The 22,318-nt window shown below is 45.8% G+C and overlaps 1 protein-coding gene and 1 pseudogene across 1 annotated transcript; one reads left to right on the top strand and one right to left on the bottom strand.

Annotated features, from left to right (window-relative positions):
• Positions 1–4,951: 4,951 nt before the first annotated feature.
• LOC119176000 (uncharacterized) lies at positions 4,952–8,711 on the top strand (annotated as a pseudogene).
• Positions 8,712–10,983: 2,272 nt separating this feature from the next.
• LOC119176682 (uncharacterized) lies at positions 10,984–12,471 on the bottom strand. Its single transcript, XM_075870129.1, has one exon. The coding sequence runs from the start codon at positions 12,469–12,471 to the stop codon at positions 10,984–10,986; it is 1,488 nt and encodes a 495-aa protein (XP_075726244.1).
• Between the last annotated feature and the right edge of the window lie 9,847 nt (positions 12,472–22,318).

The following is a 22,318-nucleotide window of genomic DNA, read 5'->3' as shown; positions in this document are numbered from 1 at the left end:
AGTTCTCCGGTGTAATAATCGTTTTGTATCTTACGCTTATACAGATCTTATTTATCTCATAGAGTAAACAAATCTTAATATAATTTTACTTCAAGAGTCTTGCCTTTAAGTAAATCAAACATTTACTCTGAATAATTTTCGATCTTTTAGACGGGATTGGTCAAATAGGGGAGGTGGATTATTGGGCCTAATATCTTCAAAAATGTATCATCACGTTGCTGTAACTTTTGAACATATTTGCCCGGATTGTGAATTGCTAGGAATAGATTGTTTGTTACCTGATTCAAACAGAATTACAGTGGTAATAGCGTACTTTCTAAACAGAGTGAGACGCACATATCCCCTAGATTGTGTCATCAAGAATTATTCTTCAAAATCAATTTTACTGGCAGAGATTTTTAACTCACATCACACTTCTTGGGGGTTTACAACAGATGACTGTGGCAAACGATTGTGGAATTGGTTGCGGGATACGATTTTTTTTGTCATAGGTCTGGACAAGTTACCTTTCTACGCGGGATAAGCTCATCTACATTTGACCTGACTTTTTTGAGGGGCCAATTTATATTTCATCGTGGGAAACGTTTGATAATGGGACGAGAAGTGAACATGCACTGATTACCTATGAAATATTGCTACCACACCTCACCTCTGGTATCCGGCAATAACGGTTCATCCACTATAAAATTTATAAAACTGTTTTAAATTCTGCACTTTCGTCAACGAGAAAACGTGTCGAACAGCAACGAGCTGCTTCAGTAGTAGCGTGTCTAAGTGACTCTGTTCAGCCAGCAGAGTTTTCTGTCAAGTGTAGCAGCACACCGGCGAATTCGTCTTGGTGGAATGAAGATTGTAAGCTTGCGTATAGACGACGTAAAGCTGCTTGGAAACATTTACGCCACAACCATACTCCGAAAAATTGGGTTAACTATAAATTTCACGCTGCACTGTTTAAGCGTACAGTTGCTATAGCTAAAGATAAACACAAATCTGATTTACATTCGCGTTTATCGAAACCTGAAAAAAGATCGGCCCTGTGCAGGTTTCAACGGAACGAAAAATCGACACAGGTACCAGCCTATTCGCATTCAGTAGTGCTCTCTCCTAAAGAGGCAACCGATTTCTTGTAGGGTATTGCGAAGGGACTTGAAGCGCGTTTCATTCCGTCATGCTTGAGGCCTATGACATTCAAAAGCTCAACTTCGGGCTTTCGAGAAATCACTATGGCGGAACTGGCAGATGTCATACTAACTGTAAATCAAGCTCCTCCCGGTCCGGTTCAGATTCCAAACTCTACGAATAGGTTGATATTTAATTCCCATCCCGATGAGCTTTTGAATATTGTTAACTGCTCTTTACAGCACATATGGATTCCAAGCGCATGGAAAATTGCCAAAGTTGTGTAGTTGTGAAAAAATGAAAGCCTCGGACATGTCCTGGATTATATTCGCCCAATTTCTTTATTTATAACTTAGTTAAAATTATTCAAAACATTCTTCATGGCAGGCTCATTTAATTCATCACTCGTCAATGCACCCTTTCGCCAAGGCAAGTGGGATCTAGACAGGGGTGCTATATATAGTCAGCTCACGTTGACTTGGAAAGCCGAATTCAACTTGCAAAAGTATCTGGTGAGCTTTCTGTATTAGTCACGTTAGATATTGCAAAAGCCTACGATAGTGTGGAACACTATCCATTTCACTATCGTAACACAATGATTTCAAGATTAGTGGATTGTGATGTGCCCAGGTACATTATATTTTGGATTCAGGAGTTTGTCTTTGAGAGAAATTCTTTTGTTGCCATGAGGAAATGACTTCTGCCTCATATAAGCAAACAAGAGGTGTTCCACAAAGATCACTGCTGTCACCTCTTTTATTTAATATCTCATTATCATCCATTCTCGTTCATGAAAATGTTCCTATCTACGCATAGGCCGATGATATTGGTTTTTCTCTTCATCTTATGATATCAGTACTTTGTATCAAATCTTACAGTCGTATATGAGAGAGCTTGAGGTATGGCTTGGCAGGCTGTCTTTTTCGCTTTATGTTAGCAAATGTACTCTGCTTGTATTTCCTCTATCCATACCCGAAGTTCTTTCGCTGCATCATCGTAATGATCTGATTCCACAAATAACAGCACTAAAATATCTTGGCATTGTTTGCGTGGACTATTTACATTGGCAGCAACAAATAGAATCAAGCACCCGTAAAGCAGAAAGCGCCTTAGGATTGTTTCACCTGTTCTGAAATAAGAATTCAGGGATGAGCAGAGATACGTTACTTATAATATACGAACTTTACGCACGCCTAGTTCAGGAGTTTGGTTTCGTTCTGTTTTCTGGAAATGCTGAGTGCAAATTAAGACCTCTTATATTGTTAGAAAGGCAAGCTCTGAGGCTGTGTCTCAGGCTACCTAGGTGTGTTACAAATAGCGTGCTTTATTTGGAAGCTCAAATCATTCCAGTTGATGAAAGAATTCGACAGCTTACCGTACAAACATTTTTAGAACTCTACGATGTGTCCCTCTCTTGTTCACAGACAGTTTTCATCAAATATCCAGTTTCTTTCTTTAAGTGCCCGTGGTGCCTTTATCAAAGGCCCCAAGTCATTTTCGTCGAGTCTCTGTTAGGAAATATTCGTGTTTCTCTCCAGCATATAACTCCCCGAACCCTATGCTCGATGCCAGTTGACCTAATTTTCAATGACATTTTTCCAAAAAAACACCAAGATTTTTCTAAAGCATGTTCTGGAGGGCCTCCTTCAATACCATCTTGGTCATTTCGCTAAGAACGTAGTAATTTCAACGAATGCAACGCAAAATCTTCAGAAGTCTGGAGTAAATACTTTTTCTCATCAGTTTAATTGGTATTTTGTGCTCCAATTGCCTCACTTCACACCACTTTGTATCGCAGAATTCCTAGCTATTGTTTGCTCTTCAGAAACTAAGTTCTCAGCAATCAAAAGCTATTACTATTTCTAATGCTATGTCTGTTCCTACACGTTTAACGTCCACCAAGCAGTCTTGTACTCAGAATAATTTGGTCTCTCGTACCACGTAACCTTTCAGAAGTTCGCTTGCCTTGGGCCCCCAGGCAGGCTGTAATTGCACAAAATGAAACTGCTGATTTGCTCGCTTCGGCATCTTTAAATTTCGCGGTGGTACTAGTAGCTCCACACTTTTCTTTTATTACTGCCTAACTATTAAAACGCCTGTCAATCCTAAAGGTCAACGATACATCACTCCTACAATCTAAAGAATTTAGGCACTTGCAATTCACATGGAACACCACAAATTGCATTTCCCGTGAATGTGAGGTGACCCTCACAAGCTTTCGCTGTAGAGTTCCTCAGTTAAATTTTTATCTCCACAAATCAGGATATTCATTGACTAACCTATGTGCAGTTTGTTTATTTGTCCCTTTTATCATGGCGAAACCTACCTTGACGGATCGGCCATGAAACGAACGGTGTCTTGCTATTTAAAGGAAATGTTCATACTTATGAAATGTTAAGTGTTTAATGAATATGCTTGTTTGTGATAATTTTAACTATGCACTTAGCATTCTATTCTTATTGTCTCCCGAAGAAAATCGCAAACGACTTCGCAAACACTCCTGTGTCTAAAACCCAACACGGTAGCCCCAAAGAAAAGAAGAACCGGAGGGAATAAATTTATTCTCTCTCTTCGAAGCGGTTCGTCTAAAAGTCTTTTCCTCTGATTGATTAATAATCCGCGCTTTAGAAAGAAATGATCAAGAGATTCACATTCATTGCAATGGAGGCATTAAGGCGACTGTACCAGACCAGACTTGTGTAGGTAAAAGTTCAGTGGGTGGACTCAGCATCGTATTTTAGTAACTGCAATCTCGGTCCTTCTGGAGGAACACCATCGATTCTTCCAACGATAATTCAGCTGAGGAAACTCAGAAACTGACAACGCATACTTTGTGAAGTTGTCCGATACGGCAATTTTTTCAAAACGTGCCGCAGTTATAAACACCAAAGTCGGCAAAATAGACATGATCGGACCATTACATAATAGAAGTGCGAGTGCGTCCGCTCGTTCATTTAGAGGTATACCTTTGTGCCCAGGTACTCATACCAAGCGAGTAATACGTATATGTCTTGAAATGAGGGCACGAAATATTTCTATAGAAATTGAAAATTTTAATGCAGTTGAAGCGGTACTGACGGATGGGCTGTCTGTCAGAATGACAGCTTCTGATAATGATAGGAGTAATTTCAGTAGAGTTATTATTATGGCAAGTAATTCCGCATGACAAATAGAAGTAAAGTCAGGTAATCGAATTGAAAAAGACGAATCTAAACATAATGATGTAATTCCCACCCTTGACTTTTCTTCACAAACTGAAGCGTCAGTTGATATCACTGCAGCCGTTTCTAATCTTGATAAATAGTCCTGCAAAATGCAATATAAGTATCTACTGGGCAAATGTTTGCAATTCTTTGGTAATATGTGATCAAATTATATTCGACATGTTTGTAGAGATCTGCTTATGATTAGTATTTCACTGAGCTGCACTTGTAATGCTTCCAATTGTGTCTGTGCGAAAATGACTTCGTGACACCGTAATAAAAAAAGAGAGAGGATATGAACATTCAACACCACACACGCACCAAACACACACTGCTGTGGTTCACGGGTGGTTGGTCAGCGATGTTGCGCACAAGAATTGTAGAATGGCTCGTGTGGCTTTCTGGGCTGATGTACCTGAAGAGCTGAAGTTCCTGATACTGGGTCATTGCGGATGGATTTTGGCCTGATTCAGACAAAAATGCAGCAGTCGCTGCTTTTCTTGTTACGTCCGATAAAAAAGCAGTACGACGTTTTTTCGGCTTGTGCGCTTAATATTGTCAATAGACCATATGCGAAATAGCTTTGTGCTCTGGCAACACTGTGCACTTCAACCCCGCCGCCATTTTAATGTGGGCGAGCGGTCGACGGAAACGCGTTCGCTAGTACGGCCGTACGACTTCTGAACACCCGCTTCACTTCGCTGAGCTACTGCGATGGCCACAGCAAGACGTTTCCCAGTGCCCGAACATGTGATGTGGACAAACTGTTTAGAAAACTTGCCGCATATATCGAACGACACTGTAGCGCACCTAATAAACCAGGCGCCGACGTCATCCAAGCAGCAAACAAAATCTTATGCCTTCGCCGTGGAAGCGTACACCTTGCCGTCGTCGGTTGTGACCAACGCCTGTGACACAAGGTAGGTAAGCGACGTTTTGTGTAACCTTCTCAAAGCATGCAGTGCTTTTCCTTTTGGAGCAACGTACAAATAGTGCCGCCGATGTTAACGTCGTGCGGGCGTTCTCGGCGAGGTCGGTCATGTCACTGCGTGTTTCTTTCACTACGCGTGCTCACGTGCTTGGATAACTTGTCATTATGGCTTGGCAAGAGGAGGCTATGGTTTGGCGTTCATTTTTAGCACGTCCGATCAGCAGGCGTGGTCGCGCAGGAACTTCGCAGCTGTTCCGGTGGTGCAGTGTGCATGCCTTGAAGGACATCGCTCGTACTATGAAAAGTTTTTTGCGCAAACAAATTTCGCGTCCGCACGTATGCATTACTGGTCTAATATTAATGTGCTGCCTTTACGAGTGCGCATGCTGCTTTGTATAAAACACGACGTACGCTAGTTTGTTCACTAAACATTTAGACTAAACGGGTCTACAAGGACAGCTAGAAAGAACGGAACTGATCCACCGCAAGTGTCAACGTAAGTTAACAGTGGGACTCCTTAAAAACCTGATTCATTCAGTGCATGTTGGTTTGGAGATTTTTCAGCAGCATTGGCATGTGGTTTTCCAACTCGTCAATAAAAAGCAGTGTTTTTTTATGTTCCACTAGAGGTTGTTCACATCGAAGCACTTCATGCAGGTTTTGTATTATTGCACTGTAACGTCAGCTGCGCAGGGGTTTGCACGAATGACATAGTCATTACTTTGTGGAGAGTAGGTTGCATAACCTTGTTGCTTTGCATAAAGCTGTCATGGCAAGTGCCACGACAGCTTTATTCGTACTTGTGATATGGCACTCGGTAAAAAGATGACAAACTTGACTGTGTGCAGCTTACAAAGTTCTTTTTTTGTTGTTGTTGTTGCTCTTACAGTCTCGGGATTGTCTATGCACGTGCCACGTGCTACCGAAGCCAGAAGAAGAGTGGGCGGCCGTACAAAGTCAGCTTGGCTTTGAAAAGCAACAGTGGAGCAGTGGCAGATTCCACTTGTGAGTGCCCCGCTGGGGCTGGTGGTGCCTGCAGCCACATTCTTGCGGCTCTGCGCCTCCTTGTTCTGCTGAAGCAGAAGGGCTTCAAAGAGGCACCACCAGAGCTTTTATGCACCGAGTTGCCGCAGCAATGGAGGCGCCCCCGACGACAAGGCATCAGGCCTATGGCCGTGCAGAACGTGGACTGGCGGAGTCCACGTGAGGGTGGCATGGGCATGCCAATGCCAGTGCGACTTTTTGATGCGCAGGCTGAAGAGCAAAAGGAGCAGCAACACCTTGAAGCGATCCATAGACTGGGAGAGGACCTCCAGAGCCTCGGGACCTTCGACTTTGCTGCCATTCTCCTTGCTGCTGGGGGGCCGTCAGTGGACACAAAGCTTGGGCCTGCGCCTGCGGGGTCTGCACTGTCGTACCAGCAGGCAAAACTCCCTGCAGGCTTCACTACGTGGATGTCACCCAGCATTTCGCAAGGGGCAGCCACCGTGACACCAGTGCCAGCTTTGACTCTGTTTAGTGACGGAGCCTCACAGCCACCCTTGCCCGGCAGATTCACGGCTGAAGAATGGAGGGTGTTGACTGTAAGTGCAGTATAGAAAAGATACTTCTCTCTGCACTGGTGGAGTGTGTACCATTGATGCTTTTAACTGATTAGGTGGACCTAGATGTAGAGCACATGCAGCCTAGAAATATTCTTATGCAGTCCTCTGTAAAAAGAGAAAGCGAGAAAATTATGAATGCCCTATTTGCTTCCACCAAATGTTACAAATGCCAAGACAATGGCCCCAGTGATGATAGTGGTTAAGCAATTTTAAACTACAGGCAAACCCAGCACTAATGCTGTGCTTTATTTTATCAGTGCAGATCATTGTTTATGCTCTACGCTTTGAAGGATGTTAAGCTGTGTGGTTATTAAACAGTCTCACTCATATGTGCTTCTACAGGCTAACATTTGCTATTTGCTAGCTTTACCACCCAATATCCGTATTTTGATTCATTTCAATGCATCAGTGTAATGTAAACCAAGACTTACACTTAATCGAACTTGGGGCCACTGTCGATTGCATGTCCTCTGATTTTGTCAAACCTGCATTATAACAATAGAGTTTTAGAATAGGCATGACCGGGCGCTAACGCTGCGGCGGCAGGTGGTAGAGCCCGACTCAGGTGCGCATTCATTCTGTGGTGCAAACACCGATGCCTCGGTTGGGGTGTGTGCCACTCTCAAGCCCAAATCTCTAGCTACTTTTGCGAGGACGACAAACACCCCGTTGTTGTTTTTTTTTCTGTGCGCGGTCACTATCCACTGCATATGCCATTTTAAACATGAGGGGACACACGTGTGGACTTCTTTTTATTGTATTGCGCTTTGAAAACATTTGCAGACTCATGAGCTTCTATATCCAAATGAAAAAAATATATGGAACCCTAGCTATCCAAGCTTTGCTTAGAAAACCGGGAACTGTGCTCCTCTCTTGCCTGTTTTTATTAAAAAGCACAATTTCATTGCTGCTGCTGTTCTGCCATTCATGCCATTGACTCTCCTAAAGGTGGCCCCTAAATCTGTCTTTTGATGACTGGCTATTAATCTTAGTGCAGCACGGTACCGAAAACAAACATTGGCATACCAGCTAGGCTGCAGGAAAGCTGATTGGGTCTTGCTAGTAGTCAAAGTACAGTGTATGCAAGCTCTGAGCCGTTAAAAGTTTCTAGCGCTTTCTCATGCTATATTTACTTCCACATTGCGCAGGAGATCCAGCTGTCACAAGAAGAAGCTCGGGACCTCGAGCTGAACTCAAGGCAGCAGCGGCTCAGTGAACGCTGGCGACAGGCACAGGCCAATCGACTGACAGCGTCAACTTTCGGCCACGTCGTCAGGCGGCAGGCATGGACGGAGAAGGGCCTCCGTAACCTCACTTAGCCGAAGGACCTCACGCACGTCCGTCCGGTGCAATATGGAATAAGGAATGAGAACATGGCCAAAGATAGGTATATAGCTGTCATGAACAGCTACGGGCACAATGTGTCAGTGCAGCATTGCGGCCTTGTGGTAGACCCTGTGTGCCCTTGGTTGGGTGCAACACCAGACGGACTCGTGTACGACCCGGAAGAACTTTCATATGGTGTGTTGGAGGTCAAGTGCCCCCATTCTCTGAAAGACTCTGAGCCAGAGGAAGCGAAGAAAAGAAAGTTTTCCTTGGTGTTCGGGGAAAATGGTGAACCGCAGCTGGACAGAGACCATGAGTATTATGCTCAGGTGCTTGGGCAGATGGCCCTCACTGGCTGCTTGTGGGGCGATTTTGTCGTGTGTTCGGAAAAGTGGATTGGCATTGAGCGCATTTGGTTCGACAGGAACGAGTGGGAGGATATGCGCAAAAAGCTTGATGCCTTCTTCTTTGAGCAAATGCTGCCCCATCTTGCCAGGCGGTAATCAGTGAAGCTTCCAGATTTCGGCTGATTAGTGCACCAAAGCTACACCTAACCTATGAGGCGTGCACAGTACCTGCACACCCTAGCCAAGAGGTAACTCGGTGCTACCTTCGTGCCAGAGGATTTTTCAATACTAAAAAAATAACGCTCCGAGCTTTACTTGCCATTTGTGCATCTGGGCAATACTGTGCCCTGTAATGGATACTTGCAAATTGTCTTGGCTGCCTGGGCATCTTAACGTGCACCAAAATCTCAACGCAGAGAAGGCAACACAACATAATACCTTGAGACAAAAAATTTTCCTTTTGCGGACATGTGGAAATAAAAACATTGGCTGCTTTATTGTGAACCAAACATACACAGGCTGATTTCGTGCAAGAATTTTTTCAGATTCACTTTTTTCACTAGACTTCACATTGCCACAGCACAAGTTGTGGAGACCACAATAAGGAAATGAAAAATCTCATGCATCATATTTTGGGTAAAGATAAAAGATTGCATGCCATACCTATTATTATTAGACTCCCATCCAAGGTTTTTTAAGCAGTGTTTAATGAATCTTAGTACATACTTGCAGCATCCAGTTGCTTGTATTCATACAGAACTTAGTGAGCCCTTAAAAGTTTTGGATACGTCTAAGAGAATATAGATATTGTACGTGAGCTCACACTCGCTCGATTTAATCTTGAATAATTTAAAATCTCGCCGATGAAAGTTCAGAAAAACACCATTTTTCAGGCATAGTGATGCTTTGTAACGCATCAGTTTGAGTGATATTGCAGGAAGAGACGCAAACACAACGTAGCAGTTTTCTTAACCACATGCTACAGAGTCACAAGGGACATGTACTTTTGTGTTCCTGCATTTTTTTTGAAATAGAGAAATACTCCGCACGCAGCGAGTGCGCCTTTCAAGCCATTCAAGGTGGACAGCTCCACATGTTTTAACATGTGATACACAGCGATACACAGAAGTGCTACGGCCTCAAAAAAAAAGCAAAAAAGGCAACGAAACATGCCTAAAGGGGGGGGGAGAAAAGCTATGATTGTGGGCCACATTGCAATGCTGCGAATTAAATTCTTATCTCATCCAAATAAGTTATAATGTACATGCTAGCACCACTCAATCCCTTTGTGAGCATTTTTTTTTGACTAGATTACTTAAAATTTAGTCTGTGGTAACCAAAAGCATGTCATGACTGGAAACAACCACATCTTCTGCCATTGAGCTGCACATGGACAAAACAAAACCAGTTTATAGTCAATCTTTGCAAGATTTGTTACAATGAGAGTCAACTTGAGGTAGGTTAACAAACACAACACAGTATATGAACAATAAGGAAGGATTACAAATGAGCGAAGAAATAATAATAGAGCTTGACAAAGTACTGCTGTGAATCCAGGTTCGGGAGCCTTTTGGTAGCGTGAATGGTGTCCGGAGATGACCAGGAAAAAAAATTGCACAAGTATATACACGGTGAGTACAAGTTTGGTGGTTACGTCTTTTAACGAATCACACAGTGAGCAACAACTTAACAGCGCACAACATTGCCTTCTTGCTCAAGGCTTTTTGTTCGCGCACGTGGCGCCCTTGAGTGCTCAAGTCACACAGCTGCAGATTACCAGTTTCACGGTCCGTGCTGTCATCTCCCTTTTGATCCTGCAGTCATCCTTCATTTGTGGGCTCGTTTCTTGGCCGGAGCAGCCGCTTTTCGGACTGAGGCGGAAAGTGAAATTGCCTGCGTGTTTGAGATTTCAGTGCACGTTAAAGACCCCCAGGTGATCAGAATTACTCCGGAGCCCTCCACTACGGCGCGCTTCATCGCCTGTGTAGCGTCGGCACGTTACACCTCACAACCAGTCAATCATCAGTCGTCGGTGCATTAAAACGTGCCAAGTGCTGTGTGTTCTTTTAGATGCGGAGCGTAACTGCGAATTCATCTTAGGCTTGGGCTCTGTCCCTCCATAGCCCGTCGTCCGCACGCCACCTGCGCATGCGCCCAGGAAGACGCCGGCAACACTGGCGTTCCAGAAGCCATCTCATGGTCGGGGCTCGTGCCGGCCCAGGAGGACACCAGCAACACTGTCGCTTCAGAGCTTTTAAAGTGGGAGCGGGCTCGTCTCGTGAAAGCAAGTGCGTGCGCTGAAAAAAAAAACTCTTGCACTTCATTGGTGCATTGCAAAAATATATACTTTGTGATAAGTCGCAAAGTGCTGTTCAGATGGAGCCCCGTTACGCTCCGCATCCTTCGCAGGAATCCCCTCGTGGGAAAGGGCGTAATTTTTTAGCTTGCCACATCTAAGGCTCCTGTTGCGGTTTGCCACTTGACTGTTGCATGAGAGAAGACTGGAAGTTGCTCAGGATTGCCGTCACAGTCCAAATTTGGTTAATCAGTGGAGCCAAGGTTATTGGTATGGGTCCATCAAAAATGTGGAATGCCTTTATCCGCTGTATCCGCCGCTCCACGTGTATCCGCAAAGCAGCAATCTCCTTTGTAGATTTCACTTCCTCAGGTGAGAATGTGCCACCCTTCAGGAACGGCGGCAGGTTCAATTTCACTCCATTCTTTTCCAAGATATCTTTGATGCGAAAGCCCTTATCTGCCATAACAGCATCTTCGTCGTCAAACTTCAAGTCTAAAAAACCACTCCTAATCACACACTCTCTGTCTGAGCTGGATCCTGTGAAAAGCTCTGACACAAAGGCGACAAGGCCATTAGGCAGGACGCCGATGAGTCCCTTGAATGTGTTGCTCGACTTGTATGGGGAGTACGTTGTAGACTGTAGGGATAAGGATGATGGCACCTCGCACTGTATTTCCGTGGCGTCCAGGATTACTCGAGTCGATGAATACTTTTCCCTAAACTCGGGTGGCATTGTAGCATCTATAATTCTTCTAGGAGCCCACAGAGGTAACAGGCCTAGTTTGGCATACAGGAAGTTAATCCACGATGTGCATATTCGGGACACAGTTGACTGGGCAATGCAGAACCTGTGAGCCAAATCATCTTCAAACAGGCCGAGGCGCAGTCGGACTAGCACCAAAAACAGCTCATTTTCTGTGCTTAGTTTTCTCTTCCGCCCTCGCGATGATCTGGGTTCACTGCTTTCTGTACGTTCTGAACGTAGAACGTTGCACCCATCATCACCGGGGTTCAAGTAGACCAGAAGTTTCTCGAAATGGTTGTAGCTTGGCAGCCCAGTGTAAAATAGCATGTCTTCGTCGCAGTCCTTGAACCGTTCCACTGTGAAGGGAGCCGTTCGTTCTCTTTCAGCAGCAAGTTGGCAACTCAAGGACGCCTTTTCGAAGCCCAGTTGCCCGATGATTCCTTTTGCAGCAACAAGCTGCTCCTTGATTTGGCAAAGCTCGTCTCGGAGCCGCGCGATTTCGTTGTTTTTCTGTTTTATCGTTTCGGCCAAACGTGCATTTTCACCTTCAAGTGAGCTGTTGAGCCTAGTGGGTTCCTCTAGAACTACCGGTGCTGCCTTCACTTCATCTGGGCTATGCATAAGCTCATCGCCTAGCACTCCTGGGCCTAGAACCGGGTTTTGGCTTCTTACTTGTGGTGAAGCACGTGGCTTTGGGGGCTTCCGTTCTTTCTTTTCCTTGGAAAAAGCAAAAACTGATGGAACTGCCGAGTCTCGAAGGAGGCTGCGGCCACTCACAACGCTAGGTATAAAGTCCGGTGACCTAAAATGCTTCGAGCAGACCTTCGTTGACTTGCCGACTTGAAATTCCGGGCCTTCATCCCTCTTGATCGCAACAATCCACTTCTTGTATATCATTGCATCTTTCGGAAAGCGGTGGAAGGATACCTACAAGATATAAGCAAACAAACATTCAGTGCGACGTCATGAGCTAGGTTCCTCTTAGCTGTTTGATTGTTGTTTACAAACACAGGCACTATCACAAATTCATCTCACAAAGAATAGAGGTCACACTAATACGTGCATTGCAGGACTAATGATGCACTTGTAATGTGACTCACCCCCCTCAGTTTTTTCTGCGCACACTCCCCTTTTCTAGCAGCCTTTCCTAGATATGGCCCTTCACAGCAAGCCTTAAGAGGCATTAGTCACTTGTGGACACTGGGGGGAATTTAAATCAGTTATTTTTTATCTCCAGGTAGCTTCAAAGGTTTCTATGATCTGCGAGTCTAAGGCAGCCAAAAGGCAGAATCCCGTACAACTAAGTTATGGCTGCCTCCACAGCTGTATGTTTGATAATGCAACATGAAACGTTTTTCAGGTGAGGTGAGTTGCAACACAACCAAACAGCTGCAACACAACTGAGCCGAAGAGACTAAAATGCAGAGAATGAATCCCGTCTCACGAATAAATGGAACTGCCGCGCTCTGAACTGATGCAGAACGTCATTCAGTCAAGCCCTGGCGATACTCATGGTGCCAGTTTTCGAAACCTACGGCAGCGCGCCCCGCTATCTTTTCGATTTTATTTCGTTGGTAAAGGAATATCGGTGAGAGAGGACCGAATGCAAAAGTTGCGTCCGCGCACGTTGGGGGAACTGAAGTTAAGCGCCTGAGCAGATACTTTTCTGTTCGAAAGTGGGCATAGCCCTCATCTTCCGAATGACAGTTTTATTGCTGCGCGGTGACCGTACTTGGGGACACAACGGAGCCTGAACGCGGACAAGCAACCGAGTTGCCTTTCTAGGATGCGTGTACGGCATGTTACTCGGAGTAGCGGAAGCTCTACACGTCTCTGTGCGCAATCACCTTCAAAAATAACATTTATACGTCGTCTACCTACATGGTGTAATCTCATCACAAAACAGCCCGTCCTAACACTTCGGTTCTATCACACTAGTTACCCCAACAGCAGCGGCGCACTCTCCACTCGACTGCAGAGAATCACCGGGGCTCTTCGATTTACCATCTCGGACTCGCCGCGGGTAGTCCGAGGATTCCCCGAAGCCATAGGGAAATTCGAATGCCGGACAGCTTCTCGGCGAGTCCGAGACGGTAAATCGAAGAGCACCACTGTCGTGGAGAGGGCCGACGTAGTGAAAACACCTAGCCGCAAAGCTGACAAACCTATAAAAACACGGCCTGTCTGAGTAACACAGAAAAATGGTTAGTCCTGCATTGCTCTCGTGCAGCCCGTGCACCGCGGAGATTCATGCAACCTAGAATGTGCCCATAAAGCTTCTGCACGCCATACCCTGTTTTGCGTTTAAATGATCGTTGCAAAAACGTAATTCATGCCACATACCTTGCTCCCATCGCTGTCTGTGAGTCCGCGCTGCTTGCACAGCGGTACACAGCAGTGTACTGGCATTTCGCCAGCAAAAAAAATCTGACTGCGACAGTCGAAGCGTCGAAGCGCGTACGTTCCGTGGTACGCTCGCATGCGGGTCGCCCGTGCGTAGTGGTCGAGCCTTGCCAGCATCAAAATGGCGAATAGGGTACCTGCTGCGTTCACTAGATGGCGCTGTTAATTTCGCATATTGCTTATTGATTGCCAACTTCTCGTTTATAGCTGAATCGTTCACGCGACTCACCCGAGATGATGTACCCTTTACCTTAACTACAGAGCAAGAGGCAGCTTTCACTGATTTATGGCAGCGAATGGAAACAGCACCAATTCTTGTACATTTTGATTAGGATATTTCTACTGAAATGCACAAATATGGCAGCAATATCAGATTTCGCGCTTTCCTTCTTCAGCAGCACATTAGTGTAGAGCATTATAATCACTTACACTAGTCGTGCACTTTTTCGTGTCAAGGCCAACTACCATACTACAAAGAATGATCGCCTCGTGGTCGTGTAGGCAATGCCAATGTTTCTACCCTAAATATACGGCCGCCTGTTTAAAGCGGTGACAGATCATCACACGCTGTGCTGGCTAGCCAATCTCTGCGATACGTCTAACCGTCTCGCTCGGTAGAGCTTGCGCTCGCAGAAACTGGACAACATTATCATGTATAGGTCTACGCGCCAACACAATGTTGCCAACGCGCTTACGCGAGCATCTGTAGGACATGCTGCTAAGTACTTGGAGGGTGCTGTTAGCTTTTACAAAAAAATTGCTAGAAGTAGCAACAAAATATTTCCACCTCGTTGTGCCAACCGACATGCGTGATGATGTCCTCCTCGTCTGCCACGATGAGCCCACGTCAGGACACTTGGGGAGGCGTTATGTGCTGCCTAAGGTATCAATGCTGCTTGAAAACTGTGTCGTACGATGACGTCGCTCTTCGTAGCGATTTCTTTCATCATAGTGATGGCGTATTACTTCGTAATCATGTTACTTGATGCGTCATCTGCAGTCATGCAACTTTTGAATGACTTACATACCTGAATCCGTTTATTGTGCGTCTTTCGTTTGTTATGCATCAGAGTGTCCCTGACCTTGGGACCCTGTCCTGAATATCCTTCACGCTGTAACAATGCTTTGCAAAATAAACTTTGATTTGATTTCATTCGAGTTAACGCAGCCACTCGCCCGCAGCGGAAGGCCAACGCTTGCGAATCCTCGACGTCGCCATTGTCGGCAGCTTCGTCAGCCACGTGTTGAAAACACGCACGTCTTCCGCTGAAGCGCCCGCTCTCAAGCGCAGGGCCCCGCTGGTCGATTCGGAGGTGACCTGGAAAAACAACCCAGAACCTCCCAAAGACACACCTGTTCCGAATGCGTTGCCGTGTGCGTCGGCGACGTTGTGATTCTCCCGTTGTGCCTCGCTCTCAACCTGCTGAAGGAATAGGTTCAGTGCTGTCTGGAGGAGACCCTGACTGATTGCGGCGAAGCGTGTCGACGCGTATCTCTTGTAAGCACCGTCCGCCGACTACTGGATACTGCGTTTCTGGCACTAGCCCATCCCAAGTTTACTGACGTTGGCCGTTAGGAGCACGCAGAAAACGGACGCGTGCACGCTCCCTCCCGTATCCCTGCTGCCATACAGTTTCTCACAAATATCTAGAGGGTAGTGTGGCACCACCGTCTATGCAAATTTTTTGAGCGGCAATGTTGGAGCGCTGGGAACGACGGTATAACAGCTGTGTTTCAATTCTTAGCACGTAGACAGTCTACGCAGACTGCTTTAAGGACAGCACCAAGCCCATGCTGTCCGAGAATCGGAACACGTCTGGACGTCTTTTACGCGACGATGTGCCACCTCGCATCGAGAAGAGAAAGCCACAATAAACACGTTTAACGTTACAGCTGTATTTTCTGGCTTATTAAATGCGAAGCATTTCTTATCGAACTTCGGCGACTTTAAGCGTATCTATCTATCTATCTATCTATCTATCTATCTATCTATCTATCTATCTATCTATCTATCTATCTATCTATCTATCTATCTATCTATCTATCTATCTATCTATCTATCTATCTATCTATCTATCTATCTATCTATCTATCTATCTATCTATCTATCTATCTATCTATCTATCTATCTATCTATCTATCTATCTATCTATCTATCTATCTATCTATCTATCTATCTATCAACCTACGACTTTTAACTCTCCTGGCCAATTTGATAATGATATCGATATCAAACTTGGCATGGCATAACATGACTGCATGAAGAACATATTTCACTAGTAATAACATGAAAATCGAGATAAGTCTGTCATGAACGCCATGATTGGGATTTCATGGTCCTGCAGTGCTTGCGGTGGTTTTGTTGACGTGGCATGCTGCAAAACTGGTATGGTATGGCATGATTGCTTGGCAAACACAAGCGACAGACCATAACATAAAATAATGACATGCCTGTCATGTAACATTATGACTACATGCCAGGCTCATGATGCGCTCGCGGTCGTTTCGTTAATGTCACATATACCAAATTTGGTATCACAGTACGTGAATTAATGACGAAGGTATGTGACTGGTACAAACATGATAATTACGAGATGCGTGTCATGTCACAACTCGGCTACATGTCACGCTCATGATGAGCTGGCGACCGTTTCGCTAGCTTTACGTATACCGAATTTGGAATACCGGGACGGTAATGGGTGACGAAGGTATCATACTGGTGCAAACATTATAAACATGAGATTCGTGTCATGCAACAACATGAGTACATGCTACGCTCATGATGCGCTCCTGGCCGTTTCGCTAGCTGCACATGTACCAAACTCGGTATTACGCGACGCGAACGGACAACATAGTGGAATGACATACCCAAACATGATAATCACGACAGGCATGTCATGTAACATTATGGCTAAGTGCCACACTGACGCACTCGCGGTTGTTTTGCTAGCTTCGCATATGCCAAATTTGGCATAACGTAACGCCAATAGATGACGAATGTACGTTACTGGTGCAAACGTGATAATCATGAGATGCGTGTCATGTGAGAACTTGACTACATGTCGCAGTCAAGGTGCCAAAATATTTCAACGTGACGTGGTGCGCTTGCTCACCGGCGTTCATTTTCGTCGGGTCATGCCGGTGTTGCCACGCCAGGCACCAGTCCTGCCATATACTCGCAGGCACGCGCTCCGCTGTGTTGCTTTGACGCATGCGCATTTCTGCGTGTCCGGTGTCCCTCCGTCACGAAAAGAGGGAGACGCAGTCTTGCCTCGGTAACGTGTCGGCGTGAAATGCAGCATGTCGGAGTTCACACCGGTTGCCGTCCGGGTGCGCCGACGGACGCTGGTCGCGCTTGGCGTCAGATTATAGAGTGCTCGCGTTTTGCTAACATAGCGTCGCTATGTCCAGCGTGCGCGCGCGTCAGCGCTACATAAGAGTTAATTGGGCCTTTGATGATGCGCTCGTGGCCGTTTTGCTAGCTCTACATGTACCAAATTTGGGGTCACGTGACGGGAATGGAAGGCGAAATATATTACTGGTGGCAACATGATACTCCTGACACGCGCGTCATGTAGGAACATGACAACATGCCACGCTCATAGCGTGCTCGTTGCCGTTTCGCTAGCTCCACATATACTAAATTTCGTGTCACGTGACATGAGTTGATGACGAAGGTAAACGAGGCATCTTAACATGATAATCATGACATCGAAGTCATGTATGGCTTCATTTACCTCCGCCTCGTAACGTTGGGTTGATTTTAAAGCGACATATAAACAATTTTCATTCGTGCTTTGCATATCAACGATTCCGACTGTACGTGGGATCTGCCAATTTTTTAATCCGTTATTTTTTTTGCTAGACATTGCGTTCTGGCGCTGCAGTCATACGGGAAAACCCCACTGCAAAGTACCTATAAGAGGGGTGTTGTTTGGCGTTTTTACGCTCTGGTCAGTTGTTTAAGGACAGCGGCAATGCGAGTGCGGATGCGTCATTCGCTAGGGCTGGAAGCAGGTTAGAGGATCGAGGCCCACACTCCGCTTACGGGTTGGCTAAGCGGAGTGTGGAGCGTGGCTGCTGTTTTTGCAAGCGTAAGCGAGAATCAGCGTGCGTCCTCCCTTGTGCTCTGGAATGCGCCCTCGCTGACTGTTCAACCATTCCTGCGACTATAGGCGGCGCACGGAAGGTCGAAATGGCGGACGAGAGGGTGATGTCGCGAGCGTTTACGCCAGCGTCATGGATCATGAAGACACGTTCATTGGTTTATGACTATTCAGAGACTGAAGTGCGTCGCAATTTTATCACCATGTGACAGCTTGAAAGGACGGCTGCATGGCGCCGCCTGCGTTGCTGGAATGACCAAATCACGTGGCTATCTTCAAGTCAAACCTCCAATTTTCTTTGATGAAACGAACTGGTGACGCATTGTTAGAGCAAGTGTGAAGATTTGCAAACAATTGAATCTTGTAGAGATGTTTTTGGTGTTTGTAAACAAACTGGCTCACGCTGCACGGCCTACCCGGCACACTTTCGGTGCGACACTTCCGGCAATTCTTTTTGAATGGTTCCGGCGGTGCATTCGCGGTGTGTTTGAGTTTGCTGCTCTATAATTTCTGGCAAATTTCTTAGAATATGTTTGGAGCAACGTCTAGCGACTACATGAAGGGGCTTGACGTAGCACACGGCAGGCACAGGCGCGGCCACTAATGCAGGTAACGCGGCTCGCGTGGCCGATGGGCGCCTCGCAAAATATTCGTCGTCGCTTCCCGATGAGCGCGGCCCCCTGCTCCGACACAAAGTAGAGCAGCTACTTTGTGTCCGCTGTTGGTTCGAACGGTACGCATCATTGTTACAGCTCAAACTATGAAACAAACACCTGTGCGATGAATTTTTACAGTTAGCTTCCGCGTTTTGCTACCCATTTCCCGCGTCAGTGCACCTATCTTCCACGCGCGGAAGACGACAGTGACTGATGTGTTCCTGGTAACGGGAGCATTCCACTATAGCCTAACATCTGAGTATCGCCTCTGTGCCATATTTCTGCGCAGAGCTTTACATTGCCTTCGATGAAATGAGCAGAACAAACCTACGCGCTCACAGTGAGAATCTAGTTTTCTCGCGTGATCGCTGCAATTCAGTCACTCTTTCTATCGTCAACGGTCAGGCACCAGAACGTTTTGACTGACATATAAAATTAATTCAGGCATGTAGACTGACTTGACACAGCTGATTGACACAGCTTGACACAGCTGTGCTTCACACAGCTGTGCTAGAGTTGCCAGCGCTTCATTAAAAATAACTTTATCCGCATAAAACATCGGAACACAAGCAGCCGCGGCCAGCAACAAACGCTAAAACTACGCAAAAACAAGCTAAACCGGAAATTCGCAGGGGTGGTTTCCCGGTGAACGCTCAAAGTTGCCAGAAACCAGCAGGCTCTTGCGAAACCGTCCATATTTACTTCGTAAAATGGTTTGTAGTTTTGTTTAACGTGTATTAACTTGATTAGAAGGCAATGTAACTATGAGAGGTCTGCTCCATAACAGAAGCGCATAACTAAATGATAAAGTCGTACGCTACTCCACTGTAGCTTGGCCGGTGAACTCGGACTGGAGCGAAATGTAAAAACCTCAAACTAAAACCCTCCACAATCATGCTAGACTTCAGTGTTGAAGTCAACGGAAGAAGAGAAGAATGACTCGTCGATTACAAGCGTGACAGGCACTCGCTGACGTGTGTGTCGGTGGAACAGAAAATGATTGATTTATATGTGGGGTTTAACGTCCCAAAACCACTATATGATTATGAGAGACGCCGTAGTGGAGGGCTCCGGAAATTTAGACCACCTGGGGTTCTTTAACGTGCACCCAAATGGAACAGAAAACTACCCGCCACTATAGGTGAAAGTACATCAATCTGGTCTTTGCCAACTTCGACGTCGAATGTCTGCAGGAACTTCTCAGCGTTCACTTCACCGATTACAAGGCCGTAGTAGTTCCGGTTCAGTGCCCGGCCATGTCCACACTGAAGTAACGACAAGACATGCGCCAGCCATCACTTGAAACTAACCTTCCAACGCTAACAGTAGCCCCCGCCTTATAAGCACTGTTCAACCCGTGACGCCAGTCATGCGCAACGCTGATGGTTCGCATCACATTAGGGTTCTCTTTGGGAAGATGTCACTTTTTTTTTCGAAGCAGTCTCAATTGAACTTTGCCGTGGTAAGCGCATTTGTGTGTGTAAAAAAAAGGAATTTGACAGATACCGCTCAACTCGGCAGTCTATCCCATGCGATTCATTTGGTGATAAGTGACCTCTATCACATCATTTTTATATTGCTTTGAGCCAAACATTGAATGACTTCATTGTGCATTTCGGGTAATAACGGGAGTATTGTGGACGGTGAGGGGGAGGGCTAGAGCGCACACAAACAGGCTTATTGAATACCTTAAGAGTTTTTAGCACCTCCTCACCCTCCTCCTCCCGGATGAGGGACTTTTCATGGGCTTACTTGGTATGTCGACTATGCCGATGTCCAAAGGGTAACCTGTGGTCTGACCTGAAACGGTACTCACATGAAAGTACTGGCGTCCGTTTCATCTAAATGAACAGCACACTACAGTGCTTGGCGTCTATATTATTAAGAAACAGTTTTCACTGTGTTCCGAAGGGTTCTGCACTGGCTGACTATACCTTCGCCACACACAGCAGTTAGTATGAAATGCTTGCTATGTTGTTATGAAAGCAAATAGTGAACACCCTAACCTCTTTTGAAGCTTCCGCGATAGAGCGCAATTATAAGGTTTCTCTTGAAAGCTGTTTCAAGCACTGGCGTAGCTCTTTGGCTGCATAAATGACGGCCACGCAGAATGCGTAGGCTGTATTCCGAATCTTAACATGGTTTTCATTCTTTATGTTGCTCTCACACTTCCCCTACCTGCAGTACTGCCGACGCCCGCCACGCATTTTCTGCCGCACAAGCTCCATGCCCCAACTGCGTAAATACTTCGGAAATTCTGTCGTGGCCGTTCCTGGTTTGATAGATTGGGCCAACCACCAGTGACTAATACCCGCATACAACGACCCATGAAATGCATGGTGTGTGTCACACGAGGCTGAAGAAAAAGGTTTCATGATGTGCGGGAGAAGTCTATCACGCAAATCAGATATTCGAGCAAGTAACTGTTATGCTGTATGCCATGCACTAATGGCCTAGTATGAAAGTTTGGTAGGGGTCGAATTAAGCAAAAGCCCACAAGAGGGCCGAGACTTAGGCGACTAGATACGTAAACAGAAATGATCACCATGCGTTTGGTTCACTAAGAAAACGCTTCACATTTATTATTATTATCATATTTCTTCTTTTGTCACTGACTAGCTCACAATATTTCACTCCCGAGCACTGCCGACTTAGGTAAAGAAGTTTCTGAAACATGGGCTGTTTCATCATTTCCCGTTAATACAGTTTAGGGGTATTGGTGGGCAAATAGTGTGGTTTTAAAAAAAAAATTCACCCCGAACCTGCATGGTACACTGAAAACGTCGTTGAAAGGTCATAGTGTTGCGTCTAGAGAGAGTGAACAAAACATTTACTTGGTGTTCTGTGCAAGAAAATCGGTGAATGATATTCTGGAGGCGCTTCGTTAGAGGTCCTCGAGCGTGTAGCGAGGCGAACGAGCACATCTAGGCACGTTAGGCATGAGTGCCATCTGGCAGTTATCTTCGAAAACGAAGGAAAGCATGCAGCCCGCGGAGAAAGATGCGCGCCCGTCTTGTAGGTGATAAGGTGTAGAACTCAAAGGGACTGGCAGGTGCCACCACCGTGTCGTCTTAGCAAAACGTTGAAAACACTTACCTTTCTGAGCATCGCGTTTCACTGTCAGCGCAGCATGATAAACGCTGCGGTCCTTAGAAGTACTTGTGTGTGCCTTATCTAGTATAAAGGCACACAAACAAAACATAAACGTGTTGTTATGGTGCCTCAAATATGCACAATGGTTGCTTTTTAATTGACAATCCCACTAGTATGAACGCTGAAGCTTGAGCAATATTGGCGGGCGCTGCGGAGTGGGTTGGCCGTTTGATGCCATTTGAGGTATCCTTAAAGGCAGAGAAACAGACAAGTGTACAGACAGACAGACCCATTTTTTTACGAATGTTCCCAAGAAATACTATCCTCTTTAAAATAACCACATCATATTTATGGAGTGAATGATGATGAGTGGTGCGAAGCGTCCGTCAGCTCGTTCTTGCTTACGTCTGTCCACGCGACCATCCGCGCGTCCATCCATGCGTCCGTCCGTCTGTTCGTGCGTCCATCCGTCCATACGTCTACGCG

The sequence above is a fragment of the Rhipicephalus microplus genome, chromosome 7, assembly GCF_043290135.1.
Source record: "Rhipicephalus microplus isolate Deutch F79 chromosome 7, USDA_Rmic, whole genome shotgun sequence".
In the NCBI taxonomy this organism is placed as follows: Eukaryota; Metazoa; Arthropoda; class Arachnida; order Ixodida; family Ixodidae; genus Rhipicephalus; species Rhipicephalus microplus.
The sequence above is the reverse complement of the archived record's forward strand: the minus strand, read 5'-3'. Positions and strand labels throughout refer to the sequence as shown.